Below are 26,115 nucleotides of genomic sequence, written 5' to 3' on the forward strand. Positions count from 1 at the left end.
TGTATTCTTTTTATGTTTAATTGTTAGGAAGTTGGTTTTTCAACATTTAAATTTGTTTTGTGATTATGCAAAGTATTTATATGGCTCCAAAATCAGATCCACAAAACAAGATATACTGCAGGAATTCTAGCTTCTGCCCCATTCTTGCTATTCTTTCTCCGCCTGTTTCTCATAGGCGGCCATTTTTATAACTATTGGCTCTCTTATCTTTTTGTTTTCTAAATATAAGCAACTGTGTATACATTTATATCCTACTCATAGGATGAATTTAAGAGAGAATAAATCGTTAAAATAATTTGTTAGAGAGTTGGGGGAATGCTGATGCTGTCCGTAACGGTGAGTTAAAAAGGCGATATTTAAAATCATACAAGCGGTATGATGACAACCATCTCAAATAACCCGCCCCCCCCCCCCAAAAAAGCTGCTGCTTAGAAAAGAACCTAATATGAAGACATTGTCATTGGTTATATTTAGATGGTTAGTGGTTAAGAGCTCTTAACCACTGCGCCAGCAGGGCTCCTCACAGCTTGTAGTGCACTGTAAGTTAGTGTTATTTATAAACCGTATGATTAGTATGGAGCCCTGGTAGTGCAGTGGTTAAGGGCTCGGCTGCTCACCAAAAGGTTGGCAGTTTAAATCCACCAGCCACTCTTTGGAAACCCTATGGGGAAGTTCTCTTCTGTCCTATATTCTGTTCTATAGGGTCACTATGAGTCGGAATCGGCTTAATGGCAACGGGTTTGGGTTTTTTTTTTAAACTTAAGTAGGAGTCCCTGGGGGGCACAAATAGTTAAGTGCTCAGCTACTAGCCAAAAGGTTAGTGGTTCCAATCCACCCAGAGACGCCTCAGAAGGCAGGCCTGGTGACCTGTTTCCAAAAGTTCACAGCCTGGAAAACCCTATGGAGCGGTCCTACTCTGCACGTATGGCATGGCCATGGGTCGGAGTCAACTCCGTGGCAACTAACGACAACAAGACCGTGGGTGATCCTCTCCTTCTTTTTGACATTTTCCAGTTTTTTTCACAGTCCACATCTCTCACATTCTAAACGAGAAACTGCCCCCCCAACTCCTGCCCCCAAAGAAGAGCAGAGGCCCTTGTCGTGGGGGCGGCCTCAGCGAGGGGGCCAGGTCTGGTTAACTGGGGTCTCTCATCCGGCTGATGCATGCCGCGGGGCCTGGGAGGGTGGGGTTCGTTGTTCTTGGCGGTTCCTCCTGTCTGCTGCCCACGGAGGCGGCCCAGCACATCTGGAGCGATCTGTGGCCCCGGGGAGTGAAGGAATTGTTCTCTCTAGGGTGGGGAGCGTGGGGCAGAGCCGGGCCTTATTTACTGCCCACGTCACCATTCTCTTTTTCACCCTGGGCCGTCATTTCTGTCTTTCCTCATGGCAAACAACTGAGTACCGACCGGGTGTTCTTAAGCGCCCGACTGCCACCGTTTTTCTTCAGCGTTCATTAATGTCCTTTGAGCCTCAGGATGTGTAGATGCTTGATAGTAATATTTCAGAATAAGCCATTTCAGATGAACTGCCTCTTATGCACGAGGTATTATTTTGTTCCTGCTTCTTTAGTTTTAATGAAAAATGCTGCTGAGGAGCTAGCTGGCTGCCAAGTGCCAGGCTACGGTGAATGTTAGATTTCTCAGGCTGCTGTAATCAATAGAGTTATCACCACTCCTGTCCCTTCATGATGGCTTCTTCCCAAGACCCCAACTTTCTTCTTGCAGCTGCGGAGTTTCTAGGCTGCGCTTGGAATGGATATAACTCCCCAAATCCAATTTTCATTTTAACCTTTCCTCCATCGCCGAGAAGTAACAGATTGCTGGTATTACTCTAATAGACGAGAAATGCAAACCTCTGAGAGGCAACCAGGCCCTTTCTAGGATTCAGTAATAAGGCAAAGAGTAAGCATACCTTAAAGGTTACTTCTAGAAATACTTCATTCTCGCAGGGTTTAATGTTTCTGAATCAGTGGGTGGTTTTATAGCTTTGTACTAAAGTCCCAAATGATGTGAATGAAGGTTTTGGCGGTTGTCCATAATCATAAGAAGTTCCGTTGGTCACAGATTTTGCAGGTTTAATGGGAATCTCGACTGTTCAAACCGGAGTGCTTAGTTAACGCCAAAGCTAATGAGCAGTGGCAGAGAAGCCTGCGGCTGGGGGCCCATTTCACGGGGGGGCAGCCTGAGGCTCGGAGCAGAAGGACCTCACATACTCTGGGCACACGTGTGCCGGGCAAATCCGGTTCCTTCGTGTGCATTATTTCATGAAATCCTCACTCCAGTCCCCTGGTGTAGGCACTTGCATTCTCCTCCTAGGGTTAAGGCAGGCTTCTCAACCTTGGCACTGTCGACATTTTGGGCTAGATAATTCTGTGTTGTGGGGGCGGTTGTGTGCCTTGCAGGATGCTTAGCAGCATCCCTGGCCTCAACACTAAATGCCAGTGGTCCCCCCCTCCCCCCCAGTTGTGACAACTGAAAGTGTCTCTAGGCATTGCCAGATGGCCCTGGGGGGTAAAATCCCTCCCGGCTGAGAACCACAGCATTAAGAGAACAGAAACGTCCAGTGACACACCAAGATTAGTCTACTAATAAGGCGTGTAGCTCACTTCCCATTAGGAAGTGAACAGGTTGTCAGTGAACCAACACTCAGATGTGTCTCCAGCACGGTGGGGTGGGGCCTGGCTGGGGCGGGGCCTGACTAGGATTGGGGGGAGCAGGGGAAGGGGGCTGGCCTAGGTGGGACAGGGTCTAGGGGTGGGGTGCGATCTCTGGAAGACTCAGATCCAAACCACCATTTCCAGATGTCCTTCCATCTCTTCTTGCTGTACCTCGCAATTCTCCAGGAGGCCAGTGGCATCGCAGAATTTTCTGGGTTCCATTGATGTAGTTTGAAAGGGCATCTTTAGCAGCACAATAGCATCTGTTTTGAAAAGTATTCAAATACATATTGTTTGCAGAATATAAACTGTAGAAAATAAAATTATAGACAAAGCCTTGGATGGTGAGAGTCAGGAGAAGTTGTGTGATTTTCCCGGGCTCATCCCCCCAGGAGGGCTTCTCAAAACTGGGAGTGATATTTGCACAGTTATTCAGAGGGGGCCTGGCAATAAAAACTCTGTCCCATTCTTTGCTACTGAATCTGAGGGCATTAGTCCTAGATGTGGGCAGTGTGGACAGGCTGCAGCCCTCGTGGGGACGCCTGTGGGTAGGGAGAGGACGCCACAGGGTTGGGGGCGGGGCTTTCAGGGCTCCCATTTCCTCATGGCCTCCTTGCCCCTCAAGACATTCCATTGCAAGCCAGCCCTTCCCACCTGTCAGAGCCTTTCTCCCAGCCCAGGCCCTCCCTGCCTAGCTTAGGCCCCACCCCACCTTGCCCAGTCCCTGCCTCACCCAGGCTATCGTCTGCCCCACCAAGGCCAGGGCCCACCCCGCCCCAGCTCAGGCCCTAGCCCACTCAGGGGCGAGAGCTCACACCACCTAGCCCAGGCCCCCGCCCCACCTAGCCCAGGCCCCGCCCCACCTAGCCCAGGCACAGCTCCCCCTAGCCCAGGCCCCACCCCCTAGCCCAGGCCCCACCCCCACCTTGCTCAGGCCCCACCCCCACCTTGCTCAGGCCCCACCCCCACCTTGCTCAGGCCCCACCCCCCACCTTGCTCAGGCCCCCGCCCCACCTAGCCCAGGCCCCGCCCCCAGCTGTGTCCACTCAGTGACCTCCTGCTCACTTCCTAACTAGAATAGGCCCAGATGCTGGGATGCAGTGTGCACTTCAGCACTGAGCACCGTGAGGGCCAGGAGCAGTAGCTCCTCTGTTCTCAGTCCTGGCAGCTGCCTCTCTGAGACTGATGGGGGTCTTTGGTGCATTTAAACAAGTTTTTCCTGAGACCCTTTCTCCCCTAAAGCCTTTTTAAGTAGTTTTTATTTCCTTCTCCTCAGAGCACGTAAGTATTTTTTATCTGATTATGAAGCAGTTTGTGTTCATTTAAAGAAGATAGGAAAAATTCAGGGAAGTTCAAGAAAATGAGAAGTGTTATCATTCCACCAGCCTAGAAAACACAGTCTCACCCTTAACCTTTCTGATGTTTTTCTGTGCCTGTACCTACATTTTTTAAATACAACATTGGAATAAACATGTACCTGCTATTCGAAACCTGTTCTTTAGCCTATTGGGAACCGTTTCTTTTATGCTTATTCTTTTACAAAGTAATTTTCATGGCTGCATAACATTCCTTCATGTGGACACCGTATGTTCCTTACCTTCCCCTGATGGTGGACGTGTCCCTTTCCTTCTGGTACGTTACCTTAGTGAACACCCTTTTTTTTTTTGATTCTTCAGCTAAGACAGCAGAAGAGATGATTTATTGTGCACATGTTACTCTCAGCCACACTGAGAACAGAACTAGTCCAGACTGTCATAGGTCCAGTGCAAAAGATCAAAAGGGTCTGATTTAGTAAGAGCAAGGTGGGCCCCTTGGAGGTGTTCACCGTGATTGAGTGGCGATAGAAATTCTAGATCCATCGAGACAAGTTCCACACAGTAGCACGCAGTCAACAACTTGTACCAGCATCCCTGGCCTCGGACATTCCCTATTCCTGCTGCCATGGCTCCCATGTGTGGACAGGCTAGCGTTTACGTAGACCTCTGCGTCATCTTTCTTCTTCTGCATTTCAGCCTGCGCATTCGCTTCTTACTCCACTTGGCTCTCATGGTTCGGAGGTTTCTAACAAGATGGTTGTAAGGCCGAGAAAGAACTGAACACCGTTTTTGTACATTTCTGATTATTGCCTTAGAAAACCCAGACTTAGAGTCCTAGTGGAGTCCTTGTTAGAGTTTGATACACATTGCTTATTTAGAGTTCAGGAAGGTTGTATCAATTCACCTTCCCCACCAGCTGCATATGTATTTTAAGAAACCGTTGTCTTTGAGTTGATTTTGACTCATGGGGACCCGATGTGTTACAGAGTAGAAGTGCTGCATAGGGTTTTCTTGGCTTTAATTTTTACAGAAGTAGATTGCCAGGCCTTTCTTTCATGGCACCACTGGGTGGGTAGGTTTGAACCGCCAACTTGTAGGTAAGTAGTCGAGCGCAAACCGTTTGCACCACCCAGGGAATTTATGAGTGCTAATTTCCCCACATCCTTATCGACATTATTATTTCCTAACTTTTTAAAAAACTGTGATCTTCAGGTTTTGCCGTATTGGTATTGTTCCTTATGAATGTGTCAGACTGTGGGGGAATTACTTAGCAATGAGGCAACTCCAGGTTTCTGGGGAAGCCTGGGTTTCTTTGGAGCCTGGAAGCTGGAGGTCTGGCTCACCCTGATGTTAGATGCTCCGCCATGCCTCTGTGGGGGGTGTGTGCTCCTCTGGGCTAAGGGCAGAGGCTGAGCTCTCTCTTCCCTCCCTGCCATCCCTCCTGTTTGCTGCTCTCAGATGGGGAGAAGGGCTTCTCCTGGCAGAGTCCCGGGGTAATGAAAACAGTGGGTGAAAACATGAGCTTTTTGGGGGGAAGCTCTTTGGCCCTGGAAGTTTGTACACCGAAACATCACCACCACGGCTCTTTACCCAGCACTGAGAATGGTGAAGAGGAGACCCTAGCAGGCGGGCAAGTATTTAAGAAGGATGAATGAGTCTGCAATTTGAACCCAACCCAGAAAACCTGCCTTGGCTACTGCAGTGCTTCTGTCTGTGGGCCCAGCATTGCTGTCTGGTGTCCCTGTCTCCCTTCCCACACTGCAGTCAGAAAGGAAGTGAAATCGGGCCTGACAGGTAGAGTTTTTTTATTTCCCCCGACAGCGCACCTCCTGACCTCTATCTTCTTGCCAATGATTTTTTAAATCCTAAATGATTTGGCAATAATTGCTCCTCCTGGCATGGTTATTGCCCTTCACCGATAGTAAATCTGTGAAGTCCCCAGGGTGCTGCGTGCGTTTTGGTATGCGGAGCCCACAAGCTGGCCCAGACAGGCATCACTGCCCCAGTCGTCTGCACGCCCCCGCTGCTCCGGAGTGTCCCCGTTCCCCAGCCTCCTCGCCTGCTCTAGCACCCCGGTTTCCACCCTCACATGCACCTTCTTGGGGCTCCACTGGATTGGCGCATTGGTTTATCATGTAGAATCATGTTCCTTGTATAAGTTTTTCCTCTAAGGCACCAGATTCCCTGGTTCCATCTCCATGGACCACATCAACAAATGTCCTAGCCCAGGACATCCTGGGAGGGGAAGAATTTCTTTGCTGCTGCTGCTGTGTGTGTGTGTGAGTTTATTTTCCCCAGAAGGATGGAAGGCACCAAGCATGACATGAAATAATTGGTTGTTGTCGTTGTGTGCTGTCGAGTCAATTCACACTCATAACGACCCTATAGGACAGAGTAGAATTGCCCCAGAGGATTTCCTAGGCTGTAATGCTTACAGGAGCAGATTGCCAGGCCTTTCTCCTGTGGAGTGGCCAGTGGATTCAAACTGCCCACCTTTCTGTTAGCAGCTGAGTGCTTAACTGTTGTGCCACCAGGGCTCCTTGTAATAGTTGGAAGACCTATTACGTCTATTAGAAGTCATCTGGTAAGATGGCCCCTGCAGCCTCTGGCACCAGTGGAAATCAAAATCAAACCCATGGCCGTCTAGTGGATTCCAGCTCGTGTTCACCCCATGTGTTACAGAACAGAGCTGCTCGTAGGGTCTTACTGGCCGTACTCTTCATGGAAGCAGATCGACTGGCCTTTCTTCCGTGGCACAACTGGGTGGGTTTGAACCGCCAACCTTTAGATAAGCAGTAGAGCTTAAGCCATTTGAGTCCCAAGTAGGGAACACTGCAACTATTTAGAGGTGGCCTAGTGGTGTCAGGACAACCCCTTGGGAAGGGCTGAGTACAATCTAATACCCGCAGCCTACGGCCCTCACAGCCGCTGGAGGTCAAGCTGCTTAGCAATCCCTCCAGCCGTCTGCTTCCAGGTGAGCCTCGTGAGTCAACCAGGTAACACTGGCTTTGCACGCACCTTTAGATTCGTCTCTGTGTGCTGCTGGCTCCGGTGCTGGTGTCATTTCAGGCAACATGTTGCCACTGGCTGTTTCTTCTTTAGTGATTTGATGATTTCTAGTTGGATAGACACAAAAAATTAAATTCATTTGGATTTGCCAGTTTCCTCAACATCAGTCATTCTAGAAAAAAAATTTTTTTATATTTTACATATCTGTCTTTGTGCCGCTTGCACTGTGATTTACTTAATGTTTCTTTAAATTGACTCATCTTTTATAACGTTAGTAAATGTACTTTTAAAGGACATTTTGATAGTGATTCTAAACGGAAAACCAGAATCGTTCACGCACCATAGGTTACTCTAAAAATAAATACAAAACTATTACATTAAAAATGTCTGTCCTTGTTGCACCAAAAATCACATAGCCTTTCACCAGTACGGGTATCACACTTGGGGAAACATGGGGTTGGACGGGGGAAAGAGCAGAGAAAATCAGTGAAAGTGTAAAGTACAGAATGTTCAGTAGAAAGAAATGCAGTTTTATCTCGAGTACTTTGTACGTCTTCTCTATTGAAAGCAAAGCCTTTTAAGCTGCAGGCTACAGAGATGTGCGGGGAAGGTACTTGGTTTTCACAGAACCAGGCGTTGTTGGGGAGCTAACTCGGTTGTAGCGTATTTAGCATCACGCAGAGTTGTGCTGCGTGCCCTGTTCAAGCAGAGGCCCGCCCGCCTCAGTATCTCCAAGCGTCCTTGTCACTTTGACGTCTGCTGATTGATTTCAAATTGCGCAAATACAGACGGTTCAGAGCCGCGGCCCACAGGGGTGGCAGCGGGAGATATATTCAAGGTGGGGTGACTTTTAATCAATACAGTGACAATATTATCCTGTTTAATTTGTATGATGGCGGTTTGGTGTTTTTAAACATCAACCCGGGCAGTTTATTATGTCAAAAAAGATGAAGTCGTGCAGGAATAAAATTCTCCGGACATCACTTCTGAGTGTATTTCACTGTCCCGACAGGCCATCATGATCGGAGATGACATCGTGGGTGACGTCGGTGGGGCCCAGCGGTGCGGGATGCGGGCGCTGCAGGTGCGGACCGGGAAGTTCAGGTCAGTGCTGCGCAGGCAGGTTTGCCCGCCTTCTCAACGCGGGTCGTTGGGAGCAAGCAGGCTTTTGTTTTTGTTTTCCGAAATAAAGGTGGTTATCTTCTGCACCCATCGGAGCAATACGTGGGCGTTCGCTGTCTTTTGTGTAAGTGTCTTCTAAGGACGGGTCTGGCTGACCTTTTGTAGAGAGAGAGGGGAAGGAAAAGCAGCTTTTTAAAAAAGAAATCCTTTTTAACGTCTTTTCTGGTGCTTGTTGCCTATTTATATACCTTCCTTGGAGAAACGCCTGTTCAAGGCCTCGGCCCGTATTTTAATTGGATTGTTTGTCTTTCGTTGTTGATTTGTTAGAGAATTTTATGTATATACCCTCATGGGGTATATGATTTGCGAATATTTTCTCCCATTCTCTAGGTGTATTTTCACTTTCTTGATAAAGTCCTTCAATACACAAAAGCTTTTAATAATGTGAAATCCAGTTTTTATATTTTTTCTTTCATGGCTTGTGCTTTAGTTGTCGTATCTAAGAAAACATCGCCAAATCCAAGGTCATGGAGATTTACCCGATGGCTTTTTCTAAGAATCTTACGGTTTTAGCTCTTACACAGTAAAACCTGCGAAAGCCAGAACCTGTCGGAGAAGGAAACCTCAGATATTTTCCACTAATAGAGAGCGATAGAAAAGCGGTAAACTGCACCCCGTCAAAGACAGAAAACTTTAGAGACCCAGAAAAACGAGGCAGTCCCGTTGAGTTCCGGCTTTCACAGGTTTGGCCGTATTTAGATTGTTGATCTAATCTGAGGATAAAGAGTCAGAGTCTGAATATGTGTGCATTACCGAAGGAGCCTCTGGGTGGTGCAGACGGTTCATGTGCTCGGCTGCTAACTGAAAGGTTGGAGGTTTAAGTCCACCTGGAGACACCTTGGAAGAAAGGCTTGATGATCTACTTCCAAAAGATCACAGCCATGAAAACCCTGTGGAGCACAGTTCTACTCTGACATATGTGGGGTCCCCATGAGTCAGTGCGAACTCCATGACAACTGGTATTATGGAGCTAAAAAGGCGGAGGGCCCAGGTGCTACCCTGGCAGGGAGTCAGGCACAGGGCAGTCAGATGCTTTGCTGCATGGTGGAGGTTACTGTTCGGGAGCACTCGGCCTCTCTGCTCACCCTCTCCCTTCGCTCGGTCTTCTCCATCCCAGGGCTCTGTGGTGTCCATGTGAGACAGAGCCCAGAGACTACAGTCCTGGGTCAGGAATGCTTTGGAACTGAAACTTGGTTGCGTTTTATTTTCTGGGTCAAAAGTCAGCCTGGTCTTGAGCAGATCACTTATGGGCATCTGTGGGTGTCGGCCACTCCAGGGGGTGGTACAGCTGCCTGTGGTGACTAGCTTTGGCACACTTGGCTGTTGAAAGCATGTCGGACCTCAGAGTGTTGTCTTGCTTTATTCTAGGTGGTTTTGGTTACGGCCATCCAGGGAGTATATGATTTTGTGAATGCTGGGGCGACTTGGTTAAACATGGGTACCCAGTGTACTGGTGTTAGAGGGAGTCAGTTACATCTGTCCTGGGAGAGCTGATAAAACAAATTAGGGGCCTGACTCTCACTTGAGATCCCGCTCCTGTGCAAAGGACCCAGAGGACCTGGGGGTCTGGGGCTGAAGGGTGGACACAGGTGAGTGAGGATCAGCAAGCCCAGTGCTTTCGCCCCTCCTGGCCCCCCTGAGAGCAGGAGGTCCCTGGGCACACCTGAACCATGGACCTTCCTTCTTCTCAGGACCTACAGAAGGGCTTCCCAGCTCCCCAAGGGAGCAGCATTCACAGGCCTCAGAAACTTGCTCCCCGATAGGTCATCCTGGGGCTCTAAGGTCTTTAATCCCAACTCCCCCCAAAGTTGCAGCACCTGGTCCTGTTGCTAACTTCTGGGTAGGGGTCTCCATGTGGAGCTGCAGGACTTGGCGCCCTCTGGTATGGCTGCACAGAGCTGCCCAGTTCCTGGGGATGCCTAGACGTCACTGTCAGGAGCCCAACCCAGTGCCCCTCACGCCACTGACACCTGCTTTGAAAGAACAGGGGTGAGGCTTAACAGCAAGTGAGGACTGCAGACTATAGCGTTTTGCACAGGGCTTCTTCTGGTTTCTTGGGGAGGAAACACGTTGTTTGTCCTGATTAAATGTGGCCTCAGTTGGGGTCTTCTGGGGCTTCCAGCCTAAGCCAGGTGACCCTATAGACAGAGAAGGCACTGGCCTTGCTCTGGCCCCATGCAGGGTCTCTGAAGAAGGTCTGTGTGTAGCCAGGAAGCCCACCGTGGGCAGGTGGATGTGTGGAAGGCTGAGACCCATCCCATGCTGCCGGGGTTGACACTTTTCAGAGCCGAGTTATCTGTGTGTCATTTCAAGAAAATCATAACACGGACATTCCCCATGATGCCATCTCCTGGAAAGGGGAATGCCTTCAACAGTTTGCTATGTTCTTTCAGACTGTTTCTCTCTGTAGAGAAACATAAAACTAATTTTTGTTTCTTTTTACAAAAATGGGATTTTATTATTTTGTAACCTTTATGCTTTTTCTCTTGAACAATGTTTTACGGCGTCTTTCCGTGACTACACCTGGAGGGCCTGCAGGCAGTCAGCAGGTGGTCAGGGTGGCCACGGTGGTATGGAAGATCTCACTAGTCATGTTTTATAGCGATTACATGTGGAAGTGTTGATATTTAGGGCCTGTTGTATTAAATATATGTATTAGTGATATTGACGTCACCTGTTTATTTTGAATTCCGTTAACGTGGCTACTGGACAGTTGTAAATTGCACTCGTGATTGCACCTGTCCTGAGCCGTGGGGCTGGCCCTCACCTGCACTGCCTGCGTCCCCCTCCAGATGGCACTCTCGGCACACAGACCGCTTTGTGTCCTGGGCATGGCCGCTGCCCCTCAAAATGCTGGGCGGCTGTGCACTCTGCGGCCCTGATGGGGTCTTACTGTGTTGAGTGCTGAGCCTCTCGTTTGGGACCCCGTGACATCCTGAGCGGTGTTTCCGGAAGTTGGGTGACTGGCTGGGATGGGCGACTTGAGCAGGGACTGGCATCAGGAACTTCTGATCCCACTCATTGTACCCCAGGGCCTGGCGGGTGGAGGTGACAGGTGGCAGCCCCGGAAGTCACACTCTCCCTGCCTTTGTAGTTAAACCCTCTCCTTCTCCCTCACTGCCTGTGTTGGGGGGGGGGCATGGTGGGGATGGGGGAAGCCAGGCAAGTCTGGGCAGCTTCGGTCTGCTCCAGCAAGCATGCCACCATGTAAGGGGACACCATGCTGAGATGGCAGCAGGAACAGGGGCCTGGCCACCCTGCCCTGGGCTGGCCGCCCGCCCGGAATGTTCTCCAAGCCCGACATGAACCTTGTCCACCTTGGCTTTGCTGGCTGTCCTCAAAGGCCATCAGCAAGCCCCTCAGAGATCTGGGTGCAAGTCAGTCCCCAAGGGAGTTGCTGTTGCTGCAGTTTCTGACAGACCAGGAAAGATGTACTTTTGACCCATTATCTACTGATGGGGTATGCACTGATGGGGGTCCAATTTCTGCATCTTCCTCTGGAAAAGTGAGGAAGTGGGGGAGAAAGGGGTAGCTTCGGAACCCTCCCTCAATCCCCGCAGACATACCCCCACGTAGCTCTTACTTCTAAGAGTCACGGGCAGTTGGGTCTGTTTGTACAGAGGATCCTCTGTGTCCGGCTGGGCCAGGTGTACCCTCGGGTCTCAGCGAGCCCTCCCAGCCCAACTTGCTCAGGCAGGCCCCAGTCAGAGTGGGGCTGTGCCTGGCTGGGCCAGGTGTACCCTTGGGTCTCAGCGAGCCCTCCCAGCCCAACTTCCTCAGGCAGCCCCCAGTCAGAGTGGCGCTATGCCTGGCTGGGCCAGGTGTAGCCTCGGGTCTCAGCGAGCCCTCCCAGCCCAACTTCCTCAGGCAGCCCCCAGTCAGAGTGGGGCTGTGCCTGGCTGGGCCAGGTGTACCCTTGGGTCTCAGCGAGCCCTCCCAGCCCAACTTCCTCAGGCAGCCCCCAGTCAGAGTGGCGCTATGCCTGGCTGGGCCAGGTGTAGCCTCGGGTCTCAGCGAGCCCTCCCAGCCCAACTTCCTCAGGCAGCCCCCAGTCAGAGTGGCGCTGTGGGATACAGCTAACTCTCCTGGGAGATCCCGGCCACGCTCCTGGCCTCCAGCAGCAGGGAGACAAGGGCCTGACTCCCTGAGGTTGGTACTGCCCCAAGGGGACCACTGCTCTTCCTTGGGGGGTGGTGTGAAAACCTTAGATGTGACAGTGGTGTGTGGCCCTCCAAAGGCCATAGTACATGAACAGATATCTGCGGGATTATGATTTCTAAAAAGGTTCCTGAGGGAGGTGATAATGTAGAAGGACTGAGAAACAATGACTGAGCCCTGTGCTCTCGTGTGGCCAGGTAGATGGGATGGAGCCGAGGGCGGCTTGCCTTGCTGGGAAGGGGAGCCTGGGGAGGGCAGGGCAGACATTGAGGGCAAGCCTGGGGGCCTGGGATGGGGCATCCTTGGTTGATTCCGAAGAGGAATTGGGACGTGAGGTGCAGGGGAAAGGCCCGGGTCTGGGTGTGACAGGAAGGCTCTGCTTTCTCAGCTATGATACGACGGGGTGGCCGGCAAATCTTGTTCTGTATGTCGAGCTCTGCTCCTCTGTTTGTGGTCCCTGTGCTACTTTGGGGTCAGCCTTCCTGCACCCCCAGCCCACCATTGGGCTGCAGGCTTGGACCTGGGAATCAGGCTTGGCCAGTCTGGAGCATGGGGGTTCCAGGCCACAGGTATGGGCATGTGATCAGAGTTGGCCCCAGGATTTGCCGGAATCCCTGGGAAAGTAGCCAGTGAAATATAAGCTGGAACTACTGTGGCCACCTCTGTCACTCCAGGGGAAAACCAGCCAAGTGAAAAGCCAACATGCAGGAGATAGAGAGAGACAGGTCCCAATTATATCATTTGAGCACCTGGATCCAGCTTGGCCTGAAGCTGGTCCATCTCTGGCCTCTTTAGTAAAAGTGGGCCAATGATTAGCCTATTGCTAGCAATACAGCCAAGGAGAACTGTGGGCTGCTCAGGTTTGGTCCAAACAGTCTCTGAGGTACCGCAGTCGGTCAGTGTTCAGGTCTGTCTTCTTTCTGACACGTGCCCATGGGGGAGCCTATCCCAGGTAAAGCTGCTGTCTCTATACACGTGGGTGATGCAGCGTGTATGGCTGGTCCATGCCACCCTGTCAGAGTGGCAGATAGAGACCTCCACAGTGGCTTTTGGCTTATGCCGCTCGCTTTTTTTGTGCTCTGTAAAGTGCTAGAAGGGCCAGGTTTGACCTTGGAGGTGTGGCAGATCTGTCTCAGAATAGCACGGGCCACCTGTGAGGGTGAGTTCCCATCAGTCTGATGACCCGGGGAGGCTGCAGAGGGACTGCATTGGCCAGATGCTGAGCTATATAAAGGCCCGCACTCCACCCACGCAGTTGGCTGACACTGGACCAGTCGTTCCATGCATCTGGTCCCCATGACAACCCTGAGAGGCTGGTCCTGTCTCCCCTTGATACATGAGGAAACAGGACCCAAAGACACATCAGATCAAGGTCAGCATCTCCCAGTTGCAGTGTGGAAACTGAGGCCCAGAGAGGACAGGGACCTTGTTATGCATTATTCTGGCCTGGCCTGGCCCCCAAGCCTCCAGCCTCCTTTCACTTCCATGACCTCCTCCTGAAGGTCATCAGCTGCTGGCATACAAGCTGGCCCTGGGGCGTGCACAACCTGGTCTTGTTTTCCCCTCCAGACCCTCCCCTTTGTCTCTTCCCTCCTGTCCCCGCTCCTGCCCATTGGCTCTGCCCTTGGCTTTGCTGTCTTCTTCCAGACCCTTTAGGGTCAACTTTCATTTTCCCTTTGTTATGGATTGAATTGTGCCCCCCCAAAACATGTGTTGTAAATTCCAGCCTCTATGCCTGTGGTTGGAAATCCTGGTGGCGTAGTGGTTAAGTGCTACGGCTGCTAACCAAAGAGTCGGCCGTTTGAATCTGCTAGGCGCTTCTTGGAAACTCTGTGGGGCAGTTCCACTCTGTCCTATCGGGTCGCTATGAATCAGAATCAACTTGACAGCAACCAGTTTGATTTTTTTTTTTTGGTTTTATGCTTGTGGTTATAATCTCATTTGGGAATGGGTTGTCTTCGTTATGTTAATAAGGCAGGATTAGTGTAGAGTGAATCTCGAGTCAATCTCTTTTTCAATGTAAAGGAGATTAAACAAGCAACTGAGAGAAGCAGAGATGCGGGAAGAGAGATGCCAGGCCACATGAAGATCACCCAGGAGCAGAAGCTCAAAAAAAAAGACAAGGAACTTCCTCCAGAGCTGACATAGAGAGAAGGCCTCTCCTTGGAGCCAGTGCCCTGAATTCGGACTTCTAGCTCCCTAAACTGTGAGAAAATACATTCATCAAAAAACATTTGTTGCTGTTGAGTCAATTCCCACTCATAGCGACCCTATAGGACAGAGTAGAACTGCCCCATAGGGTTTCCAAGGAGTGGCTGGTAGGTTCAAACTGCTGACCTTATGGTTAGCAGCCGAGCTCTTAACCACAAAACCACCAGGGCGCCATTTCTGTCATACCCAGTGCCCCAGTGCTGTTGAGTCGATTCCGACTCATAGCGACCCTATAGGACAGAGTAGAACTGCCCCATAGAGTTTCTGAGGAGCACTTGGCAGATTCGAACAGCTGACCCCTTGTCATAAAAAAAATGCACTAAATAACTAAGACACCCTTCTTCTTCACCCTTGCTTTCTGCCGGGGCTGCTAGAAGGTGCCTTGCTGCCTGGTATGGGGCAGAGGTGGGGCCTGTTAGAGCCACCCGGGGCCAGGCTGCACACACTCACACACGCTCACACCTGGGTCCCACGCGCACACTCTCACTCATGCTTACACCCAGGTTCCCCTCATAGTCACACGTGCTCACACCTGGGTCCCCCCCCACATATACACGCATGCTCACACACAGGTGCCACACATATTCACACCTAGGCCCTCACACACCTCCAGGCCTCACACAGGGATCTGCCCACACGCCCACACACAGACTCACACCCAGACTCCACATGCTGTCCCACACACACTCACACGCCCTCTCTTTCTCTCTCGTGGCTGCTGTGTGTCTGCTGCCAAGACTGGGGCAGACTGACCCGGTGGGTTGCACCTGAGAGCCAGGCCCCAGGGGTGCTGCTGACTGGGCCTCCCAGAGCTCCCTGCCTCCCGGGGCTCTGCCCCTTCCTCTACCACCCCCGTGGGCGCAGTCGATGAGGAGTAGGGTACACTGAGGAGCTCCCTGCCAGCTCCAGAGAGACTCTTCCGTCAGCCTGGGGACCCCAGGATGTAAAGCAGGTGGAGGCGAGCCAGCGCCTTTTTCCTTTTCCAGCTGGCACCTTCTCAGGGAAGAAGCCTGAGCACCACGCTGGCTCAGGTAGGGGAGGTTACCATGGCCTCCCAGCATTCCTGAGATTGCAGGGGCGGCCCAGCGTCTACCTGAGTAGGACAGTCCTCTCACTCCCCGCCCCCCTGGGGCCCCTTCTGTCCCTTTCATGACTCCCCACCTTTGTTCATGCTGGGCTCGCCACCCCTCTGTCACCCCCTTCCACGGCTGGCCTGGATACTCCTGGCTCTTCCAGGCCCTTCCTGGTGATGGAGTTCTCAGAGTCCTCCCGATTGGAAGGGCCGCTAGGGATCACCTGCTCTGTACAGGGAGCTGAGAAGTTGTGCCATAATCCCAGGGCAAGCTGGGGTCTGCACTGGCCCCACATTGGGGCCGCTTCTGTTGTACCCAAAACACGCCCCTACCTCCAGGAGAATTACTCGGGCCCTCCTTGAGTTACCATAGTTCTTATTTTCAAATAATTTTGAAAAGTTTCAAGAATAGCACAAAGAAATTCCACATACCCTTGTCCCACAGAGAGGCCCCATTCAAGTCCCTTCAGTTATTCCATGAACGTCCTTTCCAAGCTGGGGTCGTGCAGTTTGGGATCCTCTCTAGACTCTCAGTTGGAGCAGCTCCCCAGCTTCTCCTTGACTTTCACAACCTTGACAGCTTTGAAGGTCACAGGCCATTTTGTAGAGTGGCCCTCAATTTGGGCTTGTCCAGGGTTTCCCATGATAGAACCAGGTTATAAGTGCATTTGGAGCCAGAACATCACAGAGGTAGTGGTGTGTCCTTCTCAGTGCATCCTACCAGGAGGCACGCCATGTCTGTTCGCCGCAGTACTGCTAGTGTTAACAGTGGTTAAGACGGTGATTAAGATGGTGATTGCCATAGAATTATGTAAAGTTAGGATTTTTTCCCTTTGTGATTATTTTTTCCTTTGTGTGTTTGTGGGAGATGCTTTGAGACCATGTGAAATCCTATTCCTCACCCTATTTTCATCCACTTGTTTAATTAATTTAATAATTAATTAATTATTTCTATGATTTCTATAAATCTATCATTTTTTCTTTTATTTTGGTGAAGCATATATAACAAAGAGCCCTAGTGGCTCAGTGGTTAAGAGCTCAGGCTGCTAACCAAAAGGTCGGCAGTTGGAATCCACCAGTGCTCCTTGGAAACTATGGGGCAGTTCTGCTCTGTCTATAGGGTCACTATGAGTTGGAATTGACTTGACTGCAGCGGGTTATATATAACAGAACATTTGCCACTTCAACCATTTTTCTCTGTAGAAGTCCGTGACATTGGTTACGGTTACCATATTGTGTTACCATCACGGCTATCTGTCTCCAAATTTTTTCATCACCCTTCACAGAAACTCAGCACCCCGTAAGCAATATCTCCCTATTCTCCCTCCCACCCGCCCCTGGTAACCACTAATAAACTTTGTCTCTATGCATTTGCCGATTCTAGATACTTCGTGTGAGATCGTACAGTATTTGTCCTTTTGTGACTGCTTTCACTCAGTGTAATGTTTTCAGGGTTCATCTGTGTTGTAGCATGTATCAGAACTTCATTTCTGCTGTGGCTGAATAATATTCCGTCATGTGGCTCTCTCACATTTTGCTTCTCCATTCATCTGCTGATGGACACAGGCTGTTCCTACCCTTTTGGCGATTGTGAGTAATGCTGCAGTGAACATTGGTGCCCAACCGTTATCCCTTTGTAGGTTTCTTGTTGGCTTTGTACTGTAAGGAAGAACGTTTTCTGCTCCTTATTCACTTGCGTCACTGTGGCCTCACGGGTTCCTGTTTTATCCCATGGGTTGTAATCTGTTACTATCACTGTTTTCGTCGATGACGTGGCCAGTGGCTGCTCCTTCAAGCTCGTTCTGGGTACTTTTGACACAGCCCCACCATTCTTTGACCCCTTCCTTGCTTTCTGACACAAAAAGTGTTTCAGGCTCATCTTGCCTCAGCAGCAGAATCGGCCAGCTCCCCAAGAAGCCCTGGTTCCTTTTAGGGGGAAGTGGCACTTAGAATCTAAGACCCAGGTCCTCGGCAGTCTTAGGTTGCCTCTGAGCGTCACTGCTCCCAGACTGTGGCAGAGGACAGAGGTGTGAACGTAGGTATAACACACATTTACATCCATACTTACCCCTGTATCAGTCTATAGCTGTCGAAAACCATGAGTTCCCACCTGTACCCCTGATTCCAATCCAATACCATAGGGTTCTTTCTAGCCTTCACCTTTCCAACAGTGAGAAAATGGGCTTCCATTGTTCTCTCTATATTTACTTATTTCCTAAAAAAAAAAAAAAACTCCAAAAAGCCAGTTGCAGTTGAATAAATTCCAACTCCAGGTGACCCCGTGTGTGTCAGAGTAGAACTTTGCTCCATAGGGTTTTTAATGGCTGTGATCTTTCGAAAGTAGATCACCAGGCCTGGCTTCTATGGCACCTCTGGGTGGACTTGAACTCCCAACCTTTCAGTTAATAGCTATTGCTCAATGCTCCCCACCCTCCCCCACATCAATAGCCAATCTCCTAACCCCACCAGACCACTGAGTGCCTGGTCCCTGCTGGACTGCCATCCTGTCCACGTGGCCCTAAAGCCCTCCTTACATGGGACCTGGACCCCTCCAATCTGCCTTCCCACTAGGCTGCTCTCCTTGTGTGCCGTGAGCCTCAGGCCTGGCCCTCCCTCCACTAGACGGAGAGGGAAGCCCCACACCTTTGCTGGTTCATCTGTTTCCCCCACCCTATCTCCCAAGACTGGCCCTGCTTCTTCAGTGAGGGGACTGGGTCTCTGCCAGTGTTGTTAACTCCACAATGCCATGCACATGTCAGACACTGCATTTGTCAAATCGACAGTCTTTCCCACTGGGAGAGGCCTTCGGCTTCCCAGACCATGTCCTAGACCATGTTTGTGGGCCTGAATGGAGAAAGTATCCTCTCTTCTGGAGACAGAGCTGACCCATCCCAGGTCACCCCACTGGTCAGGGTGAACCAGGGCCTGCCCTGGTTTCCCCGAGGTCCCCTGATGAAAGCTTACCCACATGTCTAAGTGTTGGGGCAAAGGGACCATTTGTTGGGGGCAGCCAGGTCCTGTCTGGGCAGGCACAACAGTAGACAGGCATGGCTTCAGGGATAGAAAAACACACCCTGGGTTCAAATCCCTGCTTTGTCACTTTCCAGCTGGGAAACCTTTCTGAGCCTCAGTTTCCTCATCTGGAAAATGTAGCATTTTATTTTCCTTGGCATCTCCAGCACCTCCAGGGAGCTCGATAAATACACGACTGCGGGAAACAACAGTTCAGTGAGCTAACATGAGTCTCAGTGTCGCAGGGTGTGGGCGCCCAGAGGCCTTCCCAGGGCAGGTTCAGCCAGGCCTGCACCTTTGGTTCAGATCATGGGGTCATAAACGGGGGTGGCCAGGGCCCCACTTTGAAAGTTCACCCGCAGAGACCACATTTTCCGATGCACAAAACACATGCTCCTGGCGGCCCCTGGCCTTCCCTGGTGTGCAGACGGTGGGGGCAGGGCTGGCAGCTGATGGATTGAGACGGTGTCTTTGTTTCCTAGTGCTGCCATACAAAGAACCACGAACTGGGGGGCTTGTAAGATCAGACAGTTTGTCATCTCAGTTCTGGAGGCTGGGGGTCCAAAATCAGGGTATTGGCCATGTTGATTCCTTCTGAGGCTTTGAGGCAGAAACTTCCAGGCCTCTCTCCCAGGCTCTGGGAGCTCCAGGCATTGCTTGGCTTGCAGCTGCAGGGTCACATGGCGTCCTTCCTCTGTGCCTCTTCTCTTTCGTAAGGACACCAGCCATGTAGGATTAGAGCCCTCCCTACTGCCTCATGTTAACCAAACAGAACATCTTCAAAGACCCTATTTCCAAACAGGGTTACATCCACAGGTACAGGGGTTAGGACTTCAGCATCTGTTTTTAGGGACACAGTTCAATCCATAACAGATGGGAGAGGAGAAATATCTGCCCAAGCACCAAAACTTTTGACTACCCTGGCTGATCATGGTAGCACAGTGGTTAAGAGCTTGGCTGCTAAATGAAAGGTCGACAGTTTGAATCCACCAGCTGCTCCTTGGAAACCCTGTGGGGCCAGTTCTAGTCTGTCCTATAGGGTCGCTATGAGTTGGAATCGACTTGACGGCAACAGGTTTTTTTGTTTGGCTGCTCATGAACCTCATGGCAGCTGTGTAGTCGGACTGAGTGGGTCAGCCTCTCCCGGGAACGTAGATGCTCGATTGGAAAAGTTGTACTTGAAAAGGACACAGCTGGGAACATCAGGGCCTGCTGCATGGAGGAGGGCCTGCCTGTTCTGCTTCCCAGCTTCCCCTTGCCCAGCCCAGTCTGAAAGGCAGCTCAGTTTTGCAGGCACTTACTGTGTGCTCAGCAGTGTGTGGGGAGCTGAGACGGAGGAGACAGAGTGGCCCTGGGGGTCCCATAGCCCAGAGGGTCCCAGCCGGTGCTGGGCAGAGTGTATGACTGGGGGACTGGGGGACTGGGGAGATACAGGATGCAGAGGGGTGTGGAATATGGGTGGGGTGGCCATTCAGGGTCCCCCCATGATTCAGGGATCACCTGGTCAGCAGGAACCATGCTGCCCTGGTTGATGTCCTACCCAGCATGAGCTGGAGCTGACTGTATAACAAATTGTTCCAAATAAAGACTTTTGCTGAACCCAGGTATTTTCTCACATGACCTGAACTCCTTCTGGAGGATTCTCTGTAGGAGATTCATTTTATTCAGTCCTCGAAGCCTTGTGGCAACCCTGGGTCCTGGCTGCCTGGGTGAGAATCCTGGCTCAGCCAACTGTGTGACCATGGGCTGATTACTTACCCTCTCTGTGCCTTAGCTTCTCACTGCAAATGGTGACGGTAATATTCCTCTCTCCTAAGGTTGTTGGGAAAACACTGATTGTGGCATCAAACAGCAAAGGAACAGCCAGGGACTGTTACATCAACTCATTTACCCTAGAAACAGCTGATATTGTCTTTGTTTCCAGGGAGGTCAAGTAACTTGCCTAAGGTCACACAGCCAGTATTTGAGTCTAGGAAGTCTCACTCTGTAGCCTGCACTCTCAACCACTGCACCAGGGGGCAGTGTTCCTCTCTGTCTCATTTATTTGTGTACAGTTTTAGGTTGGCAGAACAGTTTTGAATCACGCTGGCCTCGAGGGCAGGAGCTGCTGGGACAGGAGCTGGGTGCCAGCAGGAGGTGCTTATGTCTGCAAAGGTACTTGGAGCCACAGGGCTGAGAGAGCAGCTGGTCAGGGGTTCCCCGGGCTGAGGACCCCAGAGCCCCAGTCCTGCTCTGGTCCTTCAGGAGAATTAGGGGGACCAGGTGGGGTTTCTGGACCCCTGCCCCTAATTCAACCAGAGCACCTCTTTTGTTTGTGTGGGGTTCCTTGTAAGACTCCTCCGGCAGGGGTGGGAGGTTTGACTGCTTTGGAAGCATTATAAAAGTTTTGGGGAGCTCTGATCTTCTCTCTGGACCTCCCCTTCACTTTACAGATGGAACGCAAGGTGGGGGAGGGCTTTGAGCTGGGGCCTGGGACTGGCACCCGCTGCCTGCCTCGGCCCTGCTGCCCCAGCCCCTGAGCAGCCCCACCTCTGGTAGAATGGGCTTGGGCCTGTCCTTGGGCTTATTCCCAAGTGTTCCACCCAGAGGCCTCTCAGATTGCAGGGACACTGCTCTGGGGGCTGGCGGGTGGGGGTGGCATGTGAAGGCCGTCCTTGATTTGCTCTGGTGGGAATCAGCTGGGAGGAGAAGAAGGGGTTAACCTGTTTGGAACCTGCCAGTAAGGAGGAAGCATCAGTGTTTCCACATGAAATAGTTTAAAATAAACCCTTCGAGGCCAGCCCGGATGGATCTTGCTGGGGCTGGCTGGGCTGGGCTGCTCCTGTCTGCCTCCAGAGCCTGCACGGTGGGTCTGGGCGGGCTGTGAGCAGAGCAGGCGGAGGCTGTGGGCTGCAGGGCCACCCCACTGACTATCGGCCCCATGTTCCCACCATGTGGCCCAGGGCTCCTTTAGAAAAGTCCCAAGGGTTCTATGAGCTGGAGGGCTGGTGAGGCTGCAGGGAGGCAGGGGTGAGGGTGGAGGTTAAAGGAGGAAGAGGAAAAGGGAAGGAAAGCCTCAGTGCCACTTTGGAAATAGCTGCCACTACCGCCACCACCAAGGCCCGAAGCAGGGCTAAGGCCCCATCTGGCAGAAAATGTTTGGGAACCTGAACTCTTCAAAAAACAAATCCCGTCCTGCAGCGCCGAGCCCAGTGGAGTCTGGATGGGCCCCATGAAGATGGGTTTGAACCGTGGTCTCAATGGGGGTGTATTGGAAGCCACCCTGTGGTCCCCCTGCAGCTGAGAGGTACAGGGACAGGAGCATGGACAAGGGGGTGGGTGCTGCAACCTTGGCCTGAGCTCTGCTGAGGACCGCTGGGTGGCTTCCAGCCACTGGACCTCTCTAGTAATAACCAGAATAGCTGCATTTCTAGAATACTCTAGCACTTTCAGTGGCCAGGCACAAGCACCTTTCCTGCTTGATGCAGCAAACCCATGAGGTATGTTCATTTGTCCCTGGGCTTTAAGTAAGCAATCAGAGAGTCAGGGACATTCCGTCACAACTGGTTGCCCTGCTCAGCTAGCCCAGGCTCAGTTTCCCTACTGCCCTTGCCACCTCCCGTGAGAGGCCCCAGGAACAGTGCATTGTTTGTCCAGGAACCTGGGCCTTGTGGAGTATGGTGGGCAGAGTGCGATGTTGTGGCCAGGAACATGGGCCTTGTGGACTGTTTTGGGCACAGTGCAGTGTTGTGCCCGAGAACACGGGCCTTGTGGAGTATAGTGGGCAGAGTGCGATGTTGTGACCAGGAACATGGGCCTTGTGGACTGTTTCGGGCACAGTGCAGTGTTGTGCCCGAGAACACGGGCCTTGTGGAGTATGGTGGGCAGAGTGCGATGTTGTGGCTAGGAACATGGGCCTTGTGGACTGTTTCGGGCACAGTGCAGTGTTGTGGCCAAGAACACAGGCCTCGTGGAGCATGGTGGGCAGAGTGTGATCTTGTGGCTGGCAGAGCTCTGCCCACAGAAGGGCTCCAAGTTGTTGCCAGAGTGGGGGCCTGGTTGGGAGGCTCCAGCAGTGGCATGCATCGCGTGCAGGGAGTGGGTGGCAGGCGTGCCCAGCCTGGGAGGGGTTTGTGCAATCTGGCGAGGTGGGAGTGCAACCCTGTTGAAGGCTGTTGGCTTGGGCGAACTGCTTCCACCTCCCTGCCCATGCCAACCCTGAGCAGACGCCACAGGCCCAGAGTCCCCTGAAGCCCTTCCAAAGCACCATCAAGAGATGTCAGGGAAAGGCTGTACCCATAGATGATAGCGGGGCAGCCCCCACGGCACATCATCCTCAGGCCTTCTCTCACCCACTGTACCCCCTTCACAGATGTGGAAACTGAGGCCCAGAGTGCCAGGTAGCCAGTGTGAGTGCTGGCCGCAGGAACCTCGGCAGGCTTCCCCATTTCTGGTTTCTGCTGGGCCCTGTTCCGGTGCCCACCACCTCGGATGGGGTAGCCTGATATTGCCCAAGACTTTGGAGTTTGAAGTAGCCCAGGTGTGAGTAATTTAGATTTGTCGTAAACAAAAATTGCTGGGCTCATTTTTACCCCGTTATAAATGTGTGTGGGCTCGTGCCTCAAACACATGTGCTGTCACATAACCCTGTGGGTAGGCTGAGGGCAGGATCAGCTGGAAATGTGAGGTGGGCAGATTCAATTGTGTGCATGTGGCCAAACAGCCGTGGTGGACAAGAAGACTTTTTTAGGACCCGGTGGTGCCCTTGACCCCTCCATTCTGACTGGAGCCCTGTCTGAGGCACTGCCTTTCCAGTTCACCCTTCCACATGACAGGAACCACAGCCCCCACCCCCGCCCCTGCACTCTGAGGCCTTACGGAGGGGTTTGTGGTGTGCCCTTACCATGTGGCACTGCAGCTTGTCTTGGGTTCTGCAAGTAGCCGAGCTCTCTTCCAGTTTTGCCACTGTTCTTCTACCTTTTGGAGTCCCTGGGTTATACAAATGGTTAATGTTAAAATAGTTAACCGAGAGGCTAGCAGTTTGAGTCCACCCAAAGGCATCTCAGAAGGAAGGCCTGGGAACTTACTTCCAAAAGACCAGCCAGTTAGAACCCTATGAACAGGGCCAGATTAAGGCATGTGAGGGCCCTAAGCATTGATGATCTGTGGTGCCCCTCCTCTGCGTACTCATTCGTTTGAATGGTTCTCTCAAAATAGATCAAAGACCTGTTATCTGTTAATATAATCTGTCCTTGCCCAGTAATCATTTACATTGGATCCAGTTGTATATTGGGTGAATGCAGCAATAATTAGACTCAACAGTCCACCTCCACCTCTTGCTTATTAGAAAGAAATAGTATACTCCCAGGAGACCCGCCAAGATAGGGAGTTTCAGTTACACAGGAGGGGACCGTAGGAGACAGATGTCAATGAAGGTGTTGAAGTAGTAGGGGCCTCATAGCTTAAACAGCCTTGCATGTGGGTGCCCTTGTGACCCTGTGTGAACTTTATTTCCAGCTGGCACGTTCTCATGCACTGGAGCTGGTGCTGATTTCATTTAGTCCCTGCCAATTTCCTTCTACTTCGGTGCTGTCTTTTCCTTGTGTCCTGTCTGCTTGGCATCTATGGGTCTTTGCTTTGACAGCTGGTGCCCCTGTTTTGTTGATGCCTTAAGCACATTTTCTTAGTCATCTAGTGCTGCTATAACAGAAATACCACAAGTGGATGGCTTTAACAAACAAATTTATTCTCTCCCAGTCTAGGAGGCTAGAAGTCCAAACTCAAGGCCCCAGCTCCAGGGGAAGGCTTTCTCTCTCTCTGTCAACTCTGGAGGAAGGTCCTTGTCATCAATCTTCCCCTGGTCTAGGAGCTTCTCAGCACAGGGACCCTGGGTCCAAAGTAGATACTTCACTCCTGGCTCTTCTTGCTTGATGATAATGAGGTCCTCCTCTCTGCTCACATCTCTCTTTTATATCTCAAAAGAGATTGGCTCAAGGTACAACCCAATCCTGTAGATTGAGTCCTGCCTCATTAACATAACTGCCTCTAATCCTGCCTCGTTAACATCATAGAGGTTAGGATTTAAAATGCCTAGGATAGTTCAACATTAGAAAAACAATGTAATCGATCATACAAATGAAACAAAAGACAAGAATCACCTGATTTTATCAATTGATGCAGAAAAGGCATTTGACAAAGTTCAACACCCATTCATGATAAAAACTCTCAGCAAAATAGAAATAGAAGGAAAATTCCTCAACATAATAAAGGGTATTTATCAAAGCCAACAGCTAACATCATCCTAAATGGAAAGAGCCTGAAAGCATTCCCCTTGAAATCAGAAACCAGACAAGGATGCCCTTTATCACCACTGTTATTCAGCATTGTGCTGGAGGTCCTAGCCAGAGCAGTTAGGCAAGATAAAGAAATAAAGCCCATCCAGATTGGCAGGGAAGGAGTCAAAGTATCTCTGTTTGCAGATGACATGATCTTATACACAGAAAACCCTAAGGAATCCTCCAGAAAACTACTGAAGCTAATAGAAGAGTTCAGCAGAGTATCGGGATACAAGATAAACATACAAAAATCGGTTGGATTCCTCTACACCAACAAAAAGAACATCGAAGAGGAAATCACCAAATCAATACCAATTACAGTAGCCCCCAAGAAGATAAAATACTTAGGAATACATCTTACCAGAGAGGTAAAAGACTTATACAAAGAAAACTACAATACACTTCTGCAAGAAACCAAAAGAGGCCTATATAAGTGGAAAAACATACCTTGCTCATGGATAGGAGGACTTAACATTATAAAAATGTCTATTCTACCAAAAGCGACATATACATTTAATGCAATTCTGATCCAAATTCCAAAGACATTTTTTAATGAGATGGAGAAATAAATCATCAACTTCATATGGCAGGGAAAGAGGCCCCGGATATGTAAAGCATTACTGAAAAAGAAGAACAAAGTGGGAGGTCTTACTCTAACTGAATTTGGAACCTATTATACTGCCACAGTAGTCAAAACAGCCTGGTACTGGTGCAAGGACAGATACATAGACCAATGGAACAGAATTGAGAATCCAGACATAAATCCATCCACATATGAGCAGCTGATATTTGACAAAGGCCCCAAAACAGTTAAATGGGGAAAAGACAGTCTTTTTTTTTTTTCTCAGACTGTCACATATAAGTTTATATACACCTTACTCCGTACTCCTACTTGCTCTACCCCTAATGAGTCAGCCCTTCCAGTCTCTCCTTTCGTGACAATTTTGCCAGCTTCCAACTCTCTCTATCCTCCATCCCCCCTCCAGATAGGAGATGCCAACACAGTCTCAAGTGTCCACCTGATATAATTAGCTCACTCTTCATCAGCATCTCTCTCCTACCCACTGTCCAGTCCCTTTCATGTTTGATGAGTTGTCTTCAGGAATGGTTCCTGTCCTGTGCCAACAGAAGGTTTGGGGACCGTGACCACTGGGATTCTTCTAGTCTCAGTCAGACTACTAAGTA

At 50.8% G+C, this 26,115-nt stretch overlaps 1 protein-coding gene across 3 annotated transcripts in view; it reads left to right on the forward strand.

Moving 5' to 3' along the window:
• LHPP (phospholysine phosphohistidine inorganic pyrophosphate phosphatase) overlaps nucleotides 1–26,115 on the forward strand; it is a 140,283-nt gene that overhangs the window by 46,707 nt on the left and 67,461 nt on the right. The window contains exons 6-7 of one of the 3 annotated variants that reach the window (XM_049854803.1): nucleotides 7,994–8,085; nucleotides 14,347–14,932. In XM_049854803.1, the coding sequence (XP_049710760.1) occupies nucleotides 7,994–8,085; nucleotides 14,347–14,407 (153 nt within the window). In that variant the 3' untranslated portion in view covers nucleotides 14,408–14,932. Of the gene's footprint in view, nucleotides 1–7,993; nucleotides 10,461–14,346; nucleotides 14,933–26,115 lie in introns of those variants that run through there. The other 2 variants (XM_049854801.1, XM_049854802.1) reach the window with 2 other exon arrangements.

Source organism: Elephas maximus, chromosome 16 (genome assembly GCF_024166365.1).
Source record: "Elephas maximus indicus isolate mEleMax1 chromosome 16, mEleMax1 primary haplotype, whole genome shotgun sequence".
Classification (NCBI taxonomy): Eukaryota; Metazoa; Chordata; class Mammalia; order Proboscidea; family Elephantidae; genus Elephas; species Elephas maximus.